This window comes from Octodon degus, unplaced genomic scaffold (assembly GCF_000260255.1).
Source record: "Octodon degus isolate 3935 unplaced genomic scaffold, OctDeg1.0 scaffold00260, whole genome shotgun sequence".
NCBI lineage: Eukaryota > Metazoa > Chordata > Mammalia > Rodentia > Octodontidae > Octodon > Octodon degus.
The window spans coordinates 1,558,426-1,578,526 of NW_004524836.1; the positions used below are offsets into that span (position 1 = coordinate 1,558,426).

The 20,101-nt window shown below is 39.2% G+C and overlaps 1 protein-coding gene across 4 annotated transcripts in view; it reads right to left on the minus strand.

The window, feature by feature from the left end:
• Inpp4b (inositol polyphosphate-4-phosphatase type II B) overlaps positions 1 to 20,101 on the minus strand; it is an 872,970-nt gene that overhangs the window by 338,934 nt on the left and 513,935 nt on the right. For all 4 annotated transcript variants that reach the window (XM_023706482.1, XM_004646208.2, XM_012512698.2 and 1 more), the window contains 2 exons: positions 12,729 to 12,847; positions 10,435 to 10,551 (listed from right to left, as the gene is read on the minus strand). In XM_023706482.1, the coding sequence (XP_023562250.1) occupies positions 10,435 to 10,551; positions 12,729 to 12,847 (236 nt within the window). The remainder of the gene's footprint in view (positions 1 to 10,434; positions 10,552 to 12,728; positions 12,848 to 20,101) is intronic.

The window sequence follows — 20,101 nt, forward strand, 5'->3', positions numbered from 1 at the left end:
TTTTGTCTTTATTTTTAATGCAGGGGATCGAACTCAGGACCTTGAGCTTATGTTACTGAGCTATATCCCGGGCTCATTTTATTTCTTACAGCCTTCAGGAAATGCTGAATAACAATGACAATAGTGGTTTACTCAGTATCTAAAATGAGTTAGGCATTTAGCTACTTAGAATATTTATATTATCAACATAGGTGTTTTATTATACTTCTATGATCAATTTTCTATGTAGTGTGGGTACACCATGGAATGCTTCTTTAGACTGAGTTTTCTTCTTCAGTTATTAACAAAATTGTTTAGGTTGCCAGGTGTACTGCTGATATTGAGCCACTCTACTCTAATCTCAGTTCTACTTGCTCCAAGCATATTTTTCTCATATAGATAAATTCTATTAAATTCTACTCATTGAAATTTTTTGCATCTATGCACTTAATTTAAATACAATTGTATATTTGTTAAACATTCAGCAGATTTTGAAATGAAAGTTATCTAACTTTCATCAAATACATTGGAGAAGGTTTCTATTTTTTCCCTGCAATGATATATTTTTTATTAATTTTATGGAGAAACAAATAGCAATGAGACAGTTTCAAAACCAATTAATAAGACAGCTTCAATAATTAATACATTGCATATTGTTGTCTTCGTAGTGGTTATTCATAGTACAAGATGCAGACATGATATCCTGTCCAAACACTTTAGTACAAATCTTTCTTCTCATTGAATTAAGAGAAAGTAGCTATATATCTAGCCTATTTTGTATACACAGATACAAAATGGTCCTTCATTTGTATCCCCATTTTATTGTTTAGTCTTATTTAAATCCCTGCAATTATAATAATATTGTTTTATGTACCAGTGTCTGACAGAGAATTTCAGTACAATACTCAGAGGGTGCTTGAAAGAGGAACTGCTGCTGGCCATGTAGATCCAAGGGAGATTGCTTGCCTCACCTGCGTAAGGCCCAGAGTTCAGTCCTCAGGGCATGAAGGGGAAGGAGAGAAAGGAGAAGGAAGGAGAGAGGAAAGGTAGGGAAAGAAGAAAGGAAAACTGGAGAGGGGGCAGGGACAAAATGAAAGACCAACTTCCTCTCACCTGGGCTGCAAGCGCCCGGAGCCAAACCTAACTGACTAAATTCCACTTCATTAAGATGTGGAGCTTGGGGAGACACTCATCAAACTAGGTGCCTGGAAGCCCCAGTGGAACTTCAGCCTACAGACTCAGCAGTTCACTGGGACCGCTGTGAAACTTCCTCAACCAATTTGCAGTACAGTAAAAACACAACACAGAGATGTGGAAAAGAATGTTTGTACTCCATATATCTACCAAGGGGCTAAATTTACTAGATATAAGGAACTGAAAGAACTCACTAACAAGAAAACAAATAACCTAATTTCAAAATGGGCAGAAGACTTGAACAGAAATTTTTCTAATGCATTTAGGTCAATGGACAAAACAGTCTGAAAAACTGCTCATCTTCAATAATCATCAGGCAAATACAGAGCTTTAACTACACCGAGATACCACCTCACACTTGCTGGAATGGCTACACATAAAGAGATAAAGGGTACCACATGTAAATGAGGATTTGGGCATGGGGAATCTCCCTGTGCCACCACCAAACATGCAAATTGCTTTGAAGACAGCTTCCCTTATTTCAATGCAATTCCATTTGTTTAGTTTTGTTTTTGTTGCCCATACTTTCAGGATCATGTCCAAGAAGCATTTGTCAGAGCAGCGTCATGGAGATTTTCCATTATGCTTTCTTTCTAGTTTTAGAATACCATGGTCAAGTAATTTTTAAAGTTTATGATTAACTCAATATTCTTATTCTAAAATAAAAAGTCTGTTTACAAACATTATTTTAATGTGGAAAAAGAGGAAATACCAATGAAATATAGTTTTCTCTACTGAGAGCCAAAACAAAAACAAACAAAATCCCTGAGTAGAAGGCACAGAAATATTCCTGCCTAGTTCAGGGGAGAGTAGCACAGAGAGACAAGGAATAAGACAGAAAGAGAGGAGGCAGTGTGAAGAACAGCACAAAGTGTAACAGAACTACCACGCAAACTGCAGAGAAGAAGAAATAAAGCAACAGAGACGAAAGGGCAGGTGGGAAAAAGACATGAGAGACTTTTATTCCATTATGATACCAAAAAGTTAAACCCACTAAGACATCATAGATGTTTTTAAAAATCCATCAGAAAACAGGATGAAAGCTGGTCATGTTGGAGCTGGGGCAGGAGATGAAGCAAGAGGATTGCAAGTGCAAGTCCAGCCGGGGTACATTAGCTACTTAAAAAGGCCTTAGCTCATAGTAAAAAAATAAATTCTATATTAATTTATTGAGAATATTAAAGAGACTGTGGCTTAGTGTCAAGGTCCTGAGTTTGATCCCTGAGCACTGAAGAAAAAAAAAAAAAAACTACAGAAAAACAAATAGGCCCAAATAAATCTTGTGACCATTCTGTCAATACTGGCCATGTGTATCAGTGGTAGACTGCTTGCCTTTCAAGGAAAGAGGGAGCGGGGCCAGGGAGATGGCTCAGTAGAAGACGCACTTCCCTGGCAAATAACTCAAATAACACAGCAATCTCACCTATGGATATTTGTTCAAAATAATTAAAATCAGGATATCCAAGAGATATTAGCACTATAATGTTCACTACACCACTATTTGTAATATGAAATATGTGGAAAAAATTTGAATATCCAAAGACAAATAGATAAAGGAATTGTGGTATAGACGTCTGACAGAATACTATACAGTCTATGAAAGAAGGAAGCAGGGCATGGTGGAAACCTATTATCCCAGAAACACGTAAGATAGAGGTAGGTGGATCACAAATTTAAATCTATTTTTGGTAACTTACTGAAAGTTTGTCTCAAAATAATACAATAAAGGGCTTGGGATATAACTCAGTATGAATTTCTTGGGTTAAACCCCTAGTTCCTTCCAGAGAAAGAGGGCTAAAAGATTAAAAAGAGAAGACAAGGGATGAAAAAGAAAATTCTGCAACATGAGACATGAATAAACTAGAAAGACAGCATGTTGTATAAAATAAATCTGTCACGAAAGGACAGCAACTCCACAATTTTACTTAGGTAAGACCTCTGGAGGAGTGAAACTTGGAGAAGCCAAAGATTGGAATTGTGATTGAGAGGAGCTGGGGTGAGAGAACATGCGGAGTTTCTAATTCAGGAGCAATAGTCTCAGTCATGCAAGATGAATAAATTTTAAAAATCTGCCGATAACATGGACCCTACTGTTAAAACTACCACATCATACCTTAAATTTTTGTTAGGAGGGTAGATCTCATATTAAGTGTTCTTATCCTAACTTTTTAAAGCAAGAAACACAAACTAGATTTAAAAATTTATAAACTGGACATAATCATAACTAAATTTTTCTCATTAACAACATGCATTATTAAGGAAATTATTAGACAAGTCAAGTATTGAAAAATAACTAGCACTTAGATTCAGTGAAAGCACTTGTGTTGACATAAAGAGGTCTTAGAAACTAAAAATATAAAGGAAACTATTTTTTCACACAAGGAAAAGACTTACACAAAAGAGGTAGATGAATGAATGGCCAATAAATATAGAGAAGAAGAGCTGGGGAGATATCTCAGTGATCTAAGTGCCTGTCTGGCAAGCACAAGGACCCAGGTGTGATTCCCAGTACCACAATGTCTGCTTCAGACCCCAGGCACCTTGCTGGCCACCAAGACCGGGGGTGGTGGCACATGCCTGTAATGTCAGTGCTGGAGAGGATGAGGCAGGCAGATCACTACTAGTCTGAACTGCATAGTGAGACTTTATAGCAAGTAAATAAATAAATAAACAAATAAATGATTTTTTTAAAAGTAAAAAGATTATGAGCATAATTAGATAGCAAGCCAATGCAAATCACAATCACAATGAGATATGACTATAAGCCCACTAGAGTAGCTAAATAAAAAAGACATAATATGTTGTTGTATATTTATAGCTCTCATACATTTCTCAGAGTAGAAGCATAAAATTTTATAATTCTGAAACATAGTTTGTGTCTAGAAAAGTTAAACATGAATCTGCCTTATGATCCAACATTTATTCTCTTTTTATTACAAAATAAGCATATTTTCATCAGATATTTGTACACAAGCATTCATAGATGCCTCTTCATCATTGTCAACAACTAGAAACAAGCTAAATGTGTATCAATAAGAAAATGAATAAATAAATCATCACATATCACAGCACAATGTAATTCAGCATTAAAAAGGAAGGGGATGTTGATTGATATAGCAAATAAATTAATTTGAACAGCACACTGAGCAAAAGACCCTAGTACAGGAGAGCACACACACTATGGTTTCTCTTACACAAATTAAACACAAACAAAGTCTATAGGTAACTTGTATAGGGTCATGTGAGGCAGCAGTTAACTGGAAAGATGCACAAGAGAACTGCTGGAATAATCAAAATGGTTGATATCTTGAGTAGGGATTATATGTGCATTTGCAACTGTCAAACTCATCAAGCTGAACGTTTCATTTCTATTGCATGTAAACTACATGCCAATAAGAGGTAAATATGTCTTTAGTAAGCATTTACCACTTTACAACAGGTAGAAAGAATGTGAACTTGTTTATGAAGGGTAGAAACATTTTAGAGCCCTTATTGCTGTCTACATAGAATCTGTAACTCCACTTACAAAATGTTATGACACAGATGGGAACATTTCAAAAGCCAAGGTCTAGTGAGTGAACAGATTAAAAGGTTCACATAGAGCACATCAAAGAGGAAGGGAAACAAATTCTTGGGGACAAAGCCAAACCTTGACCCATAAACTTAGGCTTTGTAAGATGTCATAACAATCATTTTTCCATGAATAATCAGCTGGCTCCTCCATTATAAAATTTATTTGGATATGGGCAATTCATCATATACTCTCAATTTATGTGTTCAATAATTTGGTACATAAATATGTCCCCTAATTTGGATTACTGATATTTTTGCAATTAATCAAGTTTGGAGCACCAAATGAAGAGTGATTTTAAAGCACAAGCTAAAGCAAAACATTATACCGTGGAGTGGATGTGAAGAAACTCTTATTAACAATACACACATGCCATGGGATAGCCTGAAGATTATTAAGGATCTATGACTTGGTCTATAGTTCTCAGAATGCCAATTCCTTCATCCTGAAAATGGGTTTAATAGGGCCGGCCAAATAGATCAGAACACTAAAGCGCCTGCTTAGGCACACGCAGGGGCCCAGGGGGAGACCCTGTAGACCCTGTACTAAATACAAAAGAAAATAAAATGGGTTTAATAATGACCTCCTCACAGGATATTTATGGAGATGGAAGAAATCCCAGGTAACACATTAACCATAGTGTTCAGTTTGTACCTAGTAACTGTTAATCTCAATTTCTTTTTTCCATAACCACTGCATCTTGTCTTCCAGACCAAGAGGAAGGTCAGCTAACAGAACTTACATGGTAGTATTTCAGTATCTTATAGACTTCAAGTTCTTAAGACAGGGCCTCAAAAACTCAAGGGAAGGCAAATTATAATAAACAGTACAATCGTTTTATTTTCCATGAAGAATTTTTTAAGGAAACTGAACACTTCTGAATAGAGAATTGTCCTAGAACTAAATTGCCTTAAGCCTGTCATATACATTATATAATAAATTTACATTTAATCTTGATAAGGTCAGTGTTTCAAGAAGGATCTATGGTACATTGCTAGTAACTGGTACTAAAAAATTGTCTTCAGACACATGTCCTCACCTGAGAAATGGTTAGAGTCTACACGATACCAAATTCTGTCCCACAAGCTGATCATCTGAGGACAGTGTATGTTTATTGATCCCCAGAGCAAAAAGAATGGAGTCAAGGTACACTTTAGCAAAATAGAGCAGAAATTCAAATTTCAACCACAGGCAAAAAAGTCCTGTGACCTAATCAGATGTTTGCAAATTTGATGGCCTTTATCAGCAATTGTTTTTTTTTTCAAAGTTTTATTGATAAACAGATAGCAATGAGACAGTTTCAAATCAAATCGGAAGTACAGTTTCAACAAATAATACACTGCATATATTCTTCTTAGTGGTTAATTGCTGTACAAGATACAGACTTGTGATCCTATTTATAAACACCATTAGAACAATTCATTCTATTCATTAAGAGAATGCAACTATATATCTATCCCAACCTCTTTAAATACACAGATACAAAATGGACATTCATCGGTATACTCCATTTTTTCTAAGTTCCGTTATTGAATATTATAGGTGTGTAAACTCAGCAAAATATTCTAAAAGAGTCCAGTAGCCCATAATATCATTGGGTCTTCTGTTTAACTGGCAATGTCAGAAATTATTGACCTGAGTCCCCCACAGCTCAACATAACAACATGGCTTTACTTCCTACATTTCGTCTTCATACTTTTCTACTGGATGATTAAGACCAAGGTAAAGCAGGACCTATGCAACAAGAGTTGTAGCTTTTTGGTCTGAGAAGGTCAGTGAAATGCCCTCAGGATTTATCCTGAGATTCTGTACCTCAGATTGTAGAACCTTTATCAATGCAGCCATGTGGATGAGTCATGGCCATTGCTTGACCAATGTGCTCTCTGTGAAAGCCTGAGAGAGTGTCTTCTCCCCATGTGACTCTCCTTAGGCCCACTATCAGCAATTGTTGACAAACCCTTGTCTTGTACTTTCCAGAATGCCTAACTTCGTAGGATAAAGGAGAAATATAAATAAATTTTGATAGTGATATTTGGTGTATTTCATAGGTTCTGATTTTTTCTTTCCACTTAAGTTTTCGCTGTACTATTCGAACAACCCTGATTCCCAGCTTGACTCTTGAAGGCTGATTACTCTAAATAACATTCTATAAACACTTTTTTTCTGTATTTCTATTTTTGGAGATTTAAAACGGGGCATACAATCCACATACATCTGCAAGATATAAGGAAATTATACATTTCTTTATAATGTGGAAAATAAACACAACATCCTTTACACCTGAAAAAGACTCTGAGATCCTTATAGCTCACCCAAGCCCTACCTTCCAGGAAATGTCTATTAATCTGCCATGAACCTGAAAGCTGGAGGAGGATGTAGAGGAGGGAACAGCAGTCACACCAAACCAACACTTACACTCTTCTCATTTATTATGATGACTAATTGCTTTTCTGCTGAAGTCAAAGGGTAATCAATCTTAGGCCCCATTGCTTAAAAGAATACCACAACTAGTCATCAAGGTAGTAGCGTATCAGGGACACAGGCAAAAAAAGTCACCACTTCCTTTTGAAAAATATCTCTGCTAGCATATATGTACATGAGCATGAAATAGCAAAGCACCGTGTCTACTTGATCATTTCTCTTCAAGGAATGATAAACTCAATAGGAAAACACAAGCAACTAAGTAATTATAATCAGCTAACTAGCGTCCAACCAGTACACAACCGACTGCTCTGGGTCAGTCTAATATCATCAATAGTTCACTACCTAGAACTCAACAGTTAAATTACTTTTACATACATACATGCACATGATTCATTAACCCTCCAAAACACATATATATTCACAATCTTATTTTTTATGCCTTAAGCATATGATGCTGTTCAAGTACGTAGGCTATGAAGTACTCACAATTACTGTCTAAGCTGAATTGTAAAAAGCTTGATTCACACCACCCACCCCAAAGGAAAGGAGAAAAAGAGACACCGGGATGAAGACTAAAAGTCCATAGTGACAATTAGAACATTAATGAACTGTGTTTCTATTTACACTTCCTTCACCAGAGCTAATTGTTAGCTATTTTAAGGAAGAGGTTAAGCTTTAATCAACAGCATTTGGTAATTAAACGCTGGTTGTACTTCTTAAGCATGTTCACATTTCAAAAATTTTATTTCACAGCAGGCATTTCAGTTCATCTAATACTTTTATGTGATTAACGCTTTTGATCAATGAAGGAAGTCTTTTTTAAAAAACCTCAAATAATTAATTTTCAGAACTGAAGTTAACAAAAAGCATAATTAATCAGTAAGCAAAACGTTTATCTCTAGAGCATTAATGTGCACGCATATTATAAATGAAGGGTATGAAAGAGGATAGAAACACTTCAGGTACTTAGTATTTCTGACTCTGATTTTTCTAAACACTTACCAAACTGAAGCATTTCAGAGCAATACTTTCCTTTTTGTAGTTTAATGCTCCTGTGACCTTTCTCCTTCCGTATTTTCTGTCCTCACTATATGTGTTGCAAATTAAGTTTAATCATGTGCTTTGCCAAAACATAAAACCCCGTAATTTCTGCTCACTCTCCCTTCATCTTACTCATTCTCTGCTTTATTGCTTCTCTCACCAATCTCATGACCCATTTCAACTAGATCTCCACACTCCTCAATGTTGTAAGTTTTTTTCCTTTGCATTCATTTCTCTCTTTTGAAAGAAGATCAGAAGAAAAGAACAAAGAGTTAGGCATGGTAGTGCATACCTGCAGTCTCAGAACTGAGGGAGACCAAGGTAGGAAGATCCCAAGTTCTAGGCCAGCCTGGACAACTAGTGATTTGGCAAGATCTTAGCTTTCCATATTTTTAAAAGATAAAAAAGCAGATCTTATGCTACAGTTGTAAAATAAAGTAAAATAAAATGACTTGGGTTGAAACTTAGTGAGAACTCTTTGGGTCCAAGCCCCAGCACAACAACAAGAACAGGGCAGGGAGTGTGGAGCTTTGTGCATAATCCATCACCTTGGTCCCCACGCCCTACTACAAGTGCACTGCTTTTCCTTGTGTAGCATTAATAATTGCAGCAATCAAGAGGAATGGGAAGGAAAAGACAGAACTTCCCAGGCTGTTTTTGTTTTTTTGTTTTTTGGGGGGTTTTTTTGGCAGAACCGGGGATTGAACTCAGATCCTTGCGTTTGCCAGTCAAGCACTTATCCTACTGAGCCATCTCCCTGGCCCCAAGACTTCCAAGCAAATATTTTTCCATTGCACTTTTAACCAAAATGTTGTCTCTTTTTCAAAGACAGCAATTCTAATAGAAGCAACAAATGTAAGACCTCTTAAGAATAACAAAGTTAATGAAGACATAAGATGATTTGATTTCCTCATTGATTTTCACACTTATGAGGAACTATGAGCCAGTAATCCAAATAATAGCAGCAGTAATAGTCTCAACGTACCCCTACTACTTTCAGTGGCAGTCTTCTATACCTCTTGCATATAGCAAGCTGTCTGACACTCATAACAGCCCCACGAGGTCAGGATTATAAGAGAGTAAAAGAGAGCAGGATCACCAAAATTCAACTGTCCCAGAAATATACAGCTAGTAAGAGAAATAAATCGCATCTGGCTGTAGAACCTGCCTTGTTAATAAACTGAACCAGATCCCTTATATTTCTAGCCCGTGGATATGCTATGCATTTAATTGAGAAGTTGTTCTATAGTTTCAGAGAAATGAACCTTTCTGGGACTAAGATATGTGAAAACGCATCAATATAGATTACTCTACTAAGTATCCAAAGCATCAGCCTAAAAGGGAGCTCCTCCTCCCGTGTTGTATGCTTTGCGGTAAGACTGACAAGAAGAGGACTCATGAGAAAAACAGAAATGCTAAAGTAGGTGCAGAGCGCAAAGCTGCCTTTGTCCAGTGGAGGTGCTGTGTGGTTCTTCAGGCCCAGCAGTATCCCGAAGTGTCTGCCCAAAAAGGAAAGGCTGTGTCTATTCTCCACATTGCCCTGACCACATTCTCTCCTGTCTGGGGGCTGTAGGTGTAAGGCCTGGGAGTCGTTCCCAGGACCCTAACAGTCTAACCAGGAGAATTGATTCAGTTGGAAGGCAATTCAAATCAGGTAGGAAAGCTGAACTATCTGGGAAAAAAGACTACCTACTGGGGCTTTACATTTAATGTAGAAAAAAACAATGAACACATCTGCCTAGTGCTTCTTGCTACATTTTCTACTGGCTTTGGTGTAGTAACAACACCAGAAACACTAGATTCTGTAAACTAGACAACAGAGTAAATTCTGAGAGTATTTTGTCAATTTCTTTCTCTAGAATCATTAATCTAGAAAATTTTAAAATGTTATTTAATCTCTCATTTGCTTTCTACCCACACTATTATTTGTTTTAGCTTAAAGCAACAACCTCCCCAAAATTTAAAACATAAGCAAACCAACGGATCAAGTCAATGTTTTTCAAAAAAAGAAAAGAAAAATCTGGTCCAAACACTTTCGCTCCCAACTAATCACCAGTGCAACTCTGAGTCAAATTAATTTGAAAGACACCTGGAAAACTATACACATAAGACCAGTATGAACTCCATAAATAAACTCTCTGAAAAGTGGTAGTCGCATCATAAGCCTAATGCACTGAAAGAGCATAACTCCTTTGTCAAAGACAGAAATAAGGGTATGTACTTACGGTGTCGCGAGACTTATCCTTGACATCATAGACCGTTAGTTTTATTTTGGTCTCCTCATAGATGGGATACTCTGACGGGAATATGACACCAGTCAAAAACAGAGGATCTCTTGTTCCCTGAAAGAGCACAAGCAGACAACGTGGATTCCAGAAGGCAGCAACTGCAGTAGGCAGCATGCAGGGACACAAGAGAGTGAAGGCAGCATGCTCGGATTTTCTAGGAAGTGGTGCCCTTGTAAGAGAGCTCGGAATTGCTGGCTTTTGCTCAAGGGCAACAGCAAGGCCTGGGGCCTCGCAGCGCTGACCCAGCTAGCTGCCCATGGTAGAAGGACTTACACCTTTGTCAGACTGCTGATGAGTCTCGTGAAACCGTTTATTTTCATTCTATGCAGAAGCTTTCTTTAGGCCCAGTTGTCAATCCACTTACAATGTGTTTAATAGCCTCTAATTAATGAAAATAGTCTAAGATACTGGCCAAATTAATATGAAGCTATTTTCTCAAAAAGGTCTTTCTTATAATCTTCTGCTGCTCATACCTTTCCATGTTATGATGGCTCTGAAAGCCATGCTGCAAGAGGGTCTATATGCTTTTATTCAATTTATCTATCTATCTATCTATCTATCTATCTATCTATCTATCTATTTATTTTGGTGCCAGGAATTGAACTCATGACCTTACACTTGAGAGGCAGGCACTGTGCCACTGGGCTATATCCCAACCCCCTCCAATTTAGTTATTTCAGTGCCTGAGAATTCATTTTTAGAGAACTGCTCCTTAAAATTAATTTATATATAATTTACATGCATAAGTATATGTATATATACAAAACATTAAATTGTATATCATGGGAATATTTGCTCAAGTTCTCTAGACCATGTCTATGGAAATTTCTAAGACCTCAAGTTATTCATTCGAATATTCATTCATTCACATATTCATTCTTTCATTCAACAAGTATTTTTTGCTCGGCATTGGATCAGACACTTGGGAATAGGCTGTGAATAAAACAGTCAAAAGTAGAATACATATTCAAATGCAAAATTTTGAAATGAGCCAAGAATATTTTTTTTTTATCACAGCTAACATGGTAAACTTAATGAACTGTTTTTCAGCACAGTAAAAATATTGGGGAGGGTGATGATAAATTCAGAAATAAATAAATTATTTGAAGTCTGGGCAACATTTCAAAAATAGCTAGCTTGCAATACATAAAATTTACAATTTTACAATTTTAGTCGAGTTGTCTTTATATGAATAAGATCAGTTTTGTTAATTTACCTACAGCATTAACTATCCATAGAAATGTAAAGTTTCCAAAGAGCAGATTCAGGGCTACATGAATATCTGGGTCATTCCCATTATAGAAGTAACTCAGTCTGAATCATTGGTTCCACTAACTGCATCAAAGCAGGCAGGCACCACTGAGCCAGCCAGGTCTGGGGCAGGCTTATTAGATTCTTAGGAAGAAAACCTTCATTCTAAACAGATGCAGCTCAAAATCTAAAAATAAAACAAGTCAATCGGAAGGAGTGTAGAGTACACTTTCTTCAGTCACAGATGTTCAACTAAGTATCTTTTACTAAGGTCGTGAAATGCATGATCAGAACAAAATTATGAAAAGGGAAACACTTCCCCTTTTGAATCTGATCCAGCACAATAACGAGTTTCCTCCTAACACATTCTGAATGCTATATTAGCGACAATAAATGTAAATAGGAAATCGCTCATAGGATGAGTAATATATACACCTTTTGCCTGGAAACATCAGTGTCTCAAATTAATAATCCAATTTTCTTTGAAAAATACTGAACTTTGAAAGACACACACAGAAGACACTGTCAAGTTTCCACAGTTAGACTGTAGAACAAAGGATAAAAGAAAAGGAGCACAAACACATGTATAGAACTCCTGTGCCTGGTTTACAACTTTTTCCTGCAATCTATGTTCACACCATTCCATTTAAAATTTACATGACTTTTGTTTCTCTCTTTATTCTATTATCTGGAAATTCAAAGCAGGAATTACTGTGTATGGGAGAAATTAAATCTTTCGATGAAAAGACAAGTTCTGCATCCATGTGTTTGTTTTGCGAGGGATCAGTGCATGCTTACACTTAATAACCTCAGACATGTGTTAGTAAAAGACCAAGCGCAGTAACAGCATAGCTAAAGACCACAGAAGAAGTTATTTTAACTGTTTGCTGGGAGGATGGGGACATAGAGTTAAGCGAGAGAGGGAGACGGAGATAGAGAAGGGGGAAGAGAGAGAGCACAGGGGCAGGCAGCACGCTCACCTCTACCACTTCAGTGCTGGAATATCTTGTCAGGCTTTGCTCTGTGGGGTGGATTACTGAGATCTGCACCAGGGTGTTCAATTTCCGATCACGGACAGGAGCCACAAGATCCTTGCATGCTGCCAAAGGCAGAGAAAAGAGAAAGAAAAGAAACTAACACCAGATCTCCAGGAAAACTGTCCCAGGCTGAAAGTAAACTCAGCCCTGGCGCTGAAGGAAATCTCCCGGGACCTAGGCTGAGTTTACAGAGGAAGTACCTCTGGAAGTACCTTACAGAAATAGGAAGTCACGTGGCTCGGAGCTGCACTGAGAGTTCATTTCCACTGACCACATTTGCCGCTCGCGTAAGTCTTGACTGCTCGGAGGTCCCAGCTCTCCTGTGTGACTATGCACATAGTTCTCAGGACTTCAGTGACTCTAGCCAGTCACTAGGCACTGATCCCTAGGCTTTAATTCATTCTCCTTGATGAAGTAAGTTGATCTGAACCGTATCCTGATCCCCAAAGCAAGAGGTCCTTACTGGCACTGGCAGCAATAGTTCAAATGTTCAGCTACACAGTGAAGCCTTTTGTACCTCCTCACTTGAACGGGATTCCTACAGTCACATACCCCACCCCAAAATGGAAGAGTGGGTTTCTCCCACTGCAGCATACAAACAGAAAAGGCATCCTAGGAGGGATTCAAAAAGCTTCCCGTCTGGAGTTCAAGCCTAGACTGGGAGAGAGCAACCCGGAACAGGATGAGTTAATTCTTGCCTAGGGGCCAAAGGAGCGAGAACTTTACCCTAAACTCCAGGCTCAAGTTACAGACACTCAGCACCTTACCATATTTACTTGAATATTTTCTCCCCTCACATATCACTCCCCCATTTCAGGAAAGAGAAAGCCAGTAAAAGAGTCCTTCCTAGCAAGTCCAGTAGCTTCTCTTGATGTCATGTGCCCTGACCTTAAGCTCCCCCTTTTAAAATCAGTGTGTTTGTGAAGGTGACAGAGATGCAGTATGTGCAGCACTAATCTCCCAATCGTCGTCTTGTTTGTATTTTTTTGGTTGAATTGTTTTTTAGGGGAGGTTTAGTTTTCATTTTTTGGTGCTGAGGACGGAACCAGGGCTTCCAGCTTGTGAGGCAAGCATTCTACAACTGAGCCAAATAATCGCCCAAGATAAATGCATGTACACTGTATTCATTAGGCAACCTGTTTTTGAACCAGCAGCTTCTCCTTTGTAGTTGGGAGCAGTGTGATGCCCAGCGCCCTCCTCAGAGGCACTCATGTCCAGCACAGCAGCACAGCAGGTATCTTGCCTGAGCCCTGAGAAAACAAGTGCCAGGCTGCTAGGAAAGAGAGGCAGCTAAGGTCCCCCCTTGTGCTTGCCAGGGAAGCGCTTATTCTACAGAGCCATCTCCCTGTCCCTTGTTGCTGCTTTCTATGTCTGCTCTCAGCTATAGAAAGCAGCCTGGAACTATGGATCAGAGAAGTGACAAGTGTCCCCAGGTGCCAGCTGTCCAGAGGTGGGTGCAGGATTCCCTCCTCCACGTAGAGAGAGCAGGAAAGTGGAGAAGGAGGTGAATTTACCTAATGTACTGACACTGATGGGGTCCTCAGGACCTCCACCCACTGCGACAAGGAGAACAGGGCTTAGAGCTAACACGTTAAAATAACAGAAATTACCGATGTAATTATCACCTTTCAATCACTTAGAGAGATCATCTCACTTACAGAAGAAGGAGATCTTAAAAAAAAAAAAAAAAAAAAATAGGAGTTTGAAATGAAACAGCCCTGGTTTCAGTCTAGGCCTAATAGCTGAGAAAATTGTTTATCTTCTTGATTTCTTCTCGTCAAACTTTCGGATTCCCAGCCCTATCTGGCATTGCATCCTAAGTTTTCCTTAGTGAACCCATATGCCTCAAGTAATACAGGACAGCGTAGGAACCCTGTGTTGAAAAAATATTAGCCACAATTTATTTTACCCTTACTGTATTGTTTTGTTTTGTTTGTATTTAGTACAGAGTCTCACTACACAGATAGGACTTGCAGTGATCCTCCTGTTTTCAGCCTCCCAAGAGCTGGGCTTCCAGGTGCGTACCACTGTGCCAAGTCTCATTGCGCCCTGGGGGCAGGGCCAGCACAGCACATATTGGACCTGTCCCTGCCTCTGCCTAAGCAGGCACTTTAATCCACTGAGCTATCTAGCTGGCTCAACTGTCACTGCTTTTGAAGAACTCTGTTCATCATCTCTTTCAGTGTTGCACATTAAGATCTAGCTCCTGTTGCCAAGTTGTGGCTTCTGCTCTAGCTCTACTTCATGCCCACAAGCTCTGCTTCTTTCCTTGGCTTCTGACTGCTCCTCAGCACACAAGAATCCTTGTTTGTATTTCTTCTTTTGAGTTCTTATACTAGGGAAACTATATGATATTTACACGTGTGTCTGGTTTATTTCACTTATGAGTATATGTTCGAGTGGCATCCACTTCACTTAAGTCTCAGGATATATGAGAATTGGTACAGTAATGTCCTGTAACTCAGTAGTGTCCCAAATTTTCTGATCAAGGAGATTATGGGGCCAAAGAGGAAAATGATCAATGATGTAGAGTGTGTCTAAGGAGAGTCACATGGAGAGAAAACATTTTCTCAGGCTTTCACAGAGAGCACATTGGCCAAGCAATGGCCGTGACTCATCCACGTGGCTGACACTGACAAAGGTTCTACAATCTGAGGTACAGGATCTCAGGATAAATCCTCAGGGGATTTCACTGACCTTATCAGACCCAAAAGCTACAACTCTTGTTGCATAGGTCCTGCTTTAACCTGGTCTTAACCATCCAACAGAAAAGTATAAAAACTAAGTATAAGAAGTAAAGCCATGCTGTTATGTTGAGCTGTAGGGGACTCAGGTCAACAATTTCTGACATTGCCAGTGAAGCAGAAGACCCAATACTATTATGGACTACTAGACTCTTTTAGAATATTTTGCTGAGTTGACACGCCTATAATATCTAAATGATGGAACTTAACAAAAAAAGGGGATACAGATAAATGTCCATTTTGTATCTTTGTATTCAAATTGGTTAGGATAGAGATATAGTTGCATTCTCTTAATGAATAGAGGGATTTGTTCTAATAGTGTTTGTAAATAGGATATCAAGTCTGCATCTTGTACAGCAATTAACCACTAGGAAGAATGTATACAATGTGTTAATTATTGAAACTGTCCTACCAATTTGGTTTGAAACTGTCTCATTGCTATTTGTTTCTCAATAAAATTATGGAAAAAATTTAAAAAAAATATCTCTTGTTGGCAACCCCACACCATGACTCTGTGTACTCAAACTGTTAAATCTATGTTTTTGAAAAGTCCTAATGGGATGTTTTGATAACGTCACCAAATCACTGAAAAGAAAGCAAAGGCTCAACTTAGACGCTGCTGGTTCGGTGGTTTTTTTGATCACTTCCTCGACTTGCTGTAGAAGTGTCTTTCGTTGTCTCTCTCCTCTTCTTGGTTTTCTGCTCCCAGTGAGCACTTAGTGATGCGGACAGTTATCTGCCCTTGGATTTCAGAGCTGGCTCCCCCGTGTTATCAGCGCATGCACAGAGTCCTTTCTGGTGATCGCTTCCCCTCTGCCTCCTGAGCTGTGACACCTTTGCTCAGAGCAAGTCGCCTCTCTGAGCTCTTATCAGCCTTGATTGAGGGCTGTGGTTAGTTCTCAAAAGCAAGCAGCTGCCCTCCATTTCATCAGAGAAACTCTCAGACTCACTCCCATCAGAAGAGAGAAAACTCTCCGTTAAACTCAACCTGTCCGGGCAGCCCCAACTGCAGCTCCTTCAGTACTGGGCAAGGATAAACGGTCAGCATGGCACTTTTCACTTGCTTATGTTCCATATCTACAAACCAAGCATAGCAAAAAGGAACTGAAACAGTTACACTGGGACCTGCCCTTGTCTCTATTCTTCCTAACAGCCCGCACATTCTTCCTTAGGAACATGTGCCCGGGAGAGCTTGGAATCCGGCAGAAAGCCCCAAGAGGTAGCCCCCGATTCTCCACTTCCTGGGTCCCCTGTACTAAGTACCAGACCCTCTTGGCCAATTAGTTTCTCATCTGTCAACTCCCTGGTCCGGGTGGAGGCAAGGCAGAAATTAGGCCTTTCATGACTGGGCTTTCCTGTGCAGAAATGTCACTAATATCATTGTCCTAATTTTTACCAGTCTTTTGCAACATGGTTTCTGTTTATTCAGTTATAGTCAGACAGCTCCTTCAAAGCTGGTGCCAGGTCTGATGCCAAAACAGTCCATGAGTCACTGCCTTTCGTCAGGTGAAACCCAGGCATGTCATGGATCTGCACACACTGAAACTGTCTCCCAGGAGGAGAGATAAATGGAGACTGAGTGGGTTGCCCCACAGAGACATTACTCATTTGAGCACTACAAAATTTAATCTGCATGGGAATTATCTAGTCCCAACAGAGAAGCCTGTAAATCTGTTTTTTAAAATAAAATGTATCAATCTTTCGGCCATACCTGTCACTGTCCATTATCCAAATAAAACTGGTGCAGCAGTGCTGGGCATAGAAGGCCTCCTGCAACTTATAAAGACTGAAAGGATGCAATGCCATGAACTTTTGTTTCTCTTTTGCTTTGGTTTGATTTTTAAGGTTCGGAATGATTTGAGTCCAACTGGTAGTAACCAGTGCTGTTCTGGGCTAGGGAGATAGCTCAGCTCAATGGCATAAGTGCCTGCCTGGCAAGCGCAAGGTCCCGAGTTCAATCCCCAGTACCGAATGTGGGGCCAACCAGGGAAACCCTGGGCATATAGTGCCTGCCTGAAACTGGAAGTGGTGACACAGGCCTGTAATTCCAGCACTGGGGAGGCTGAGATAAGAGGATCACTAGGAGCTCAAGCTAGATAGGGGGACCCTGTATCAATAGAAAAATATGTATATTCTTTTGTAATTCTTCATTCATTAAAAGATTTCCTACTTTTATGTCTGGCTTTTTCCTGGCTTTGCTTTAGACTGACATATTTAAAACAATCCTTCCAGATCCATAATAGTTCTGTTATTTATTTTTGTGGTGCCAGGGATTGAACTCAGGATGTTATGCCAGGCAGGCACTTATGCCACTGAGCCATCTGCCTGGCCCTGTAATAGTTTTAATATATACAATGTTGAGATTCAATTGTACTTGAGTTCTCTGATGGACTATTTTTTCATTGAAAAGAGGAAAATGATAATAGAAAATAATTGAGTAATTAAATCACTTATCATTTGAAATTTGTTTTAGAAAAAAAAAAGAGCTAGGAGTGATTATTTTTCCAGTTAATTTTGTCACAATAACTAGAAACATGAATGTTCTCATTCTTTTACTAATGATGGTTGACTAGATCACTCTAAGGGTCCTACAAGAGACTTATGCAGGAGCCAGGCAGATGTCACTCTCATAGAAAGAAATTCTCAATAGAAGTGAAATTGTAAACACGAATGAAGCCTCAATGTCTTGCGAGAAGATCAGACACAGAGCCATGCAAGGCCCAGCATGTTTTCTACATGGACCTTCACGCACATCCGTAGACTGATGAAATGAAGGGCCAATGGGCCTGGCTAGCGTGTTTGTCCAAAGTCTGAAGACATCACTCTGAGCTAGCACTAGATGGACAATGCAAGATTCATTCTTTGCTAGATCTGCCTCGAGGGCCACAAGTTGCCCACTTTTGTTTTAGATGCTAGTAGCTATGGGTAGACCTTAGGAAGAGAACATATTGTCTTCTGATTTGACTGTTGTAATACTTGAGTGAGTGTCCGGAATCTAAAAAGTAATGATCTTCAGGGTTCTTGCTGAGGCAAATATTCCTTGCACCTCAAAATACCATTGCTATTTTGTTTTATTATATTATTATTATCTATCATTATTATGCCAGTGATTAAACCCAGAACCCTTGTACAAAGCTACAGCCCTAACCATTTTTAATTTCTATTTTTGAGAAAGGCTTTTCCCAAGTTCCTCAATCCTCCTGACTTGACTTCAACTTGCAGTCCTCCTGACTCGACTTCCTAGAGTACTGGGATTATAGGCACGCACCACCACACTTTGTGCTGCTGCATTTCTTGTAGTCATTGGTCAATGTTTTGTTTCATTCAGTCATTGTTTCTAAATGATGTAATTCTATCAAGTTCATGGAATCTTTCCATCTTTCTGGCCAACCACGGCTAGAAGCTTAACATTTTCTCTTGACTCTTCTCGAGCTGAGTCAAGCAATAACCAAGTCACAGCAGAATGCAACTGATCCTTAAGCTGCTTTTGAGCTCAGCAGCAGCAGCAGCAGCAGCCCAATGCATGAGCCTTTGGCCCTACACTGGATATGCAGCACATGAACAAGTACACAAAGGCCAGTCATTTAGTGGGACAGTGACCTGAGCCCTGGGCAGCACCAAGCACTGTGTCTTCCACTTGCATAACTACTCCTGCTGTGGAGTGGGCCATTTTTCTTGCTTTATTCCCATTTTGTCTCAGTTCTTGCTGTCCGAAGTAGGTGGCATTTAGCCAGTTCCCTACTCAAAGTTGGCAAAAGGAAGTTAGGCCTAGATGAGGAGCCACCCAGTAGAGCATACAGAAGATAATGAAGTGTACTTGGTGCCAGGATCAGACCTAAACTGCTGCATGACTTTGGACAAGTCACTCTTTCTTTGCGAATCTATTTTCTTATCTGTAGAATGGAGGCCATAGAATAGATCATAAATTTGTTAAAAAGATTACATAAGTCATTACAGAGAGAGTATTAGCCCTTAACAGGGCTTTATGTCAACATTATCAGTATTATTATTAGCATTGATAATTATAGATTAACATAAAATGGATTTATCTCACACCATTTTATTAATAATATGCTTAAGATATTTCAGGTTGATCTCAATTTTATATAAAAACTGTTTTCAATAAAATCATTTATTAATCACATAACTGATTCCTATACCCTTTTATTTCTGTGTCCTTAAAGAGATATTTAAAAGCCTGTCATTGTGCTGTGAGTTAACTTCAGAAGGCTGAGGCCTGTTATCATACCTCACCCTGTAAAAGAAGGTATGCGCTCCGATACATTCTAGTTTCACCTTTGATCTGAAGCGAGGCGAGGCCAACGATAGCAGAAGGCTTTCTTTTGTGTCTCCTGGTAGATGCGCTACAGTGAAGGTCAGCTCTCCCACTGAGAAGGGGCAGAGAGGGGGACGAGCCCTAGGCAGAGGCTCCTGGCCGATGGCAGTATTAAGTCAACAGCTGAGCTGTCTCAGGGCTCCCGAACCCACTCTGTCACTCTGAAGAGGCCTTCATCAAAGAGGATGACTTTGAAAGTTAATAAAACCTCTATTTTACAATAAAAACTAATGTTC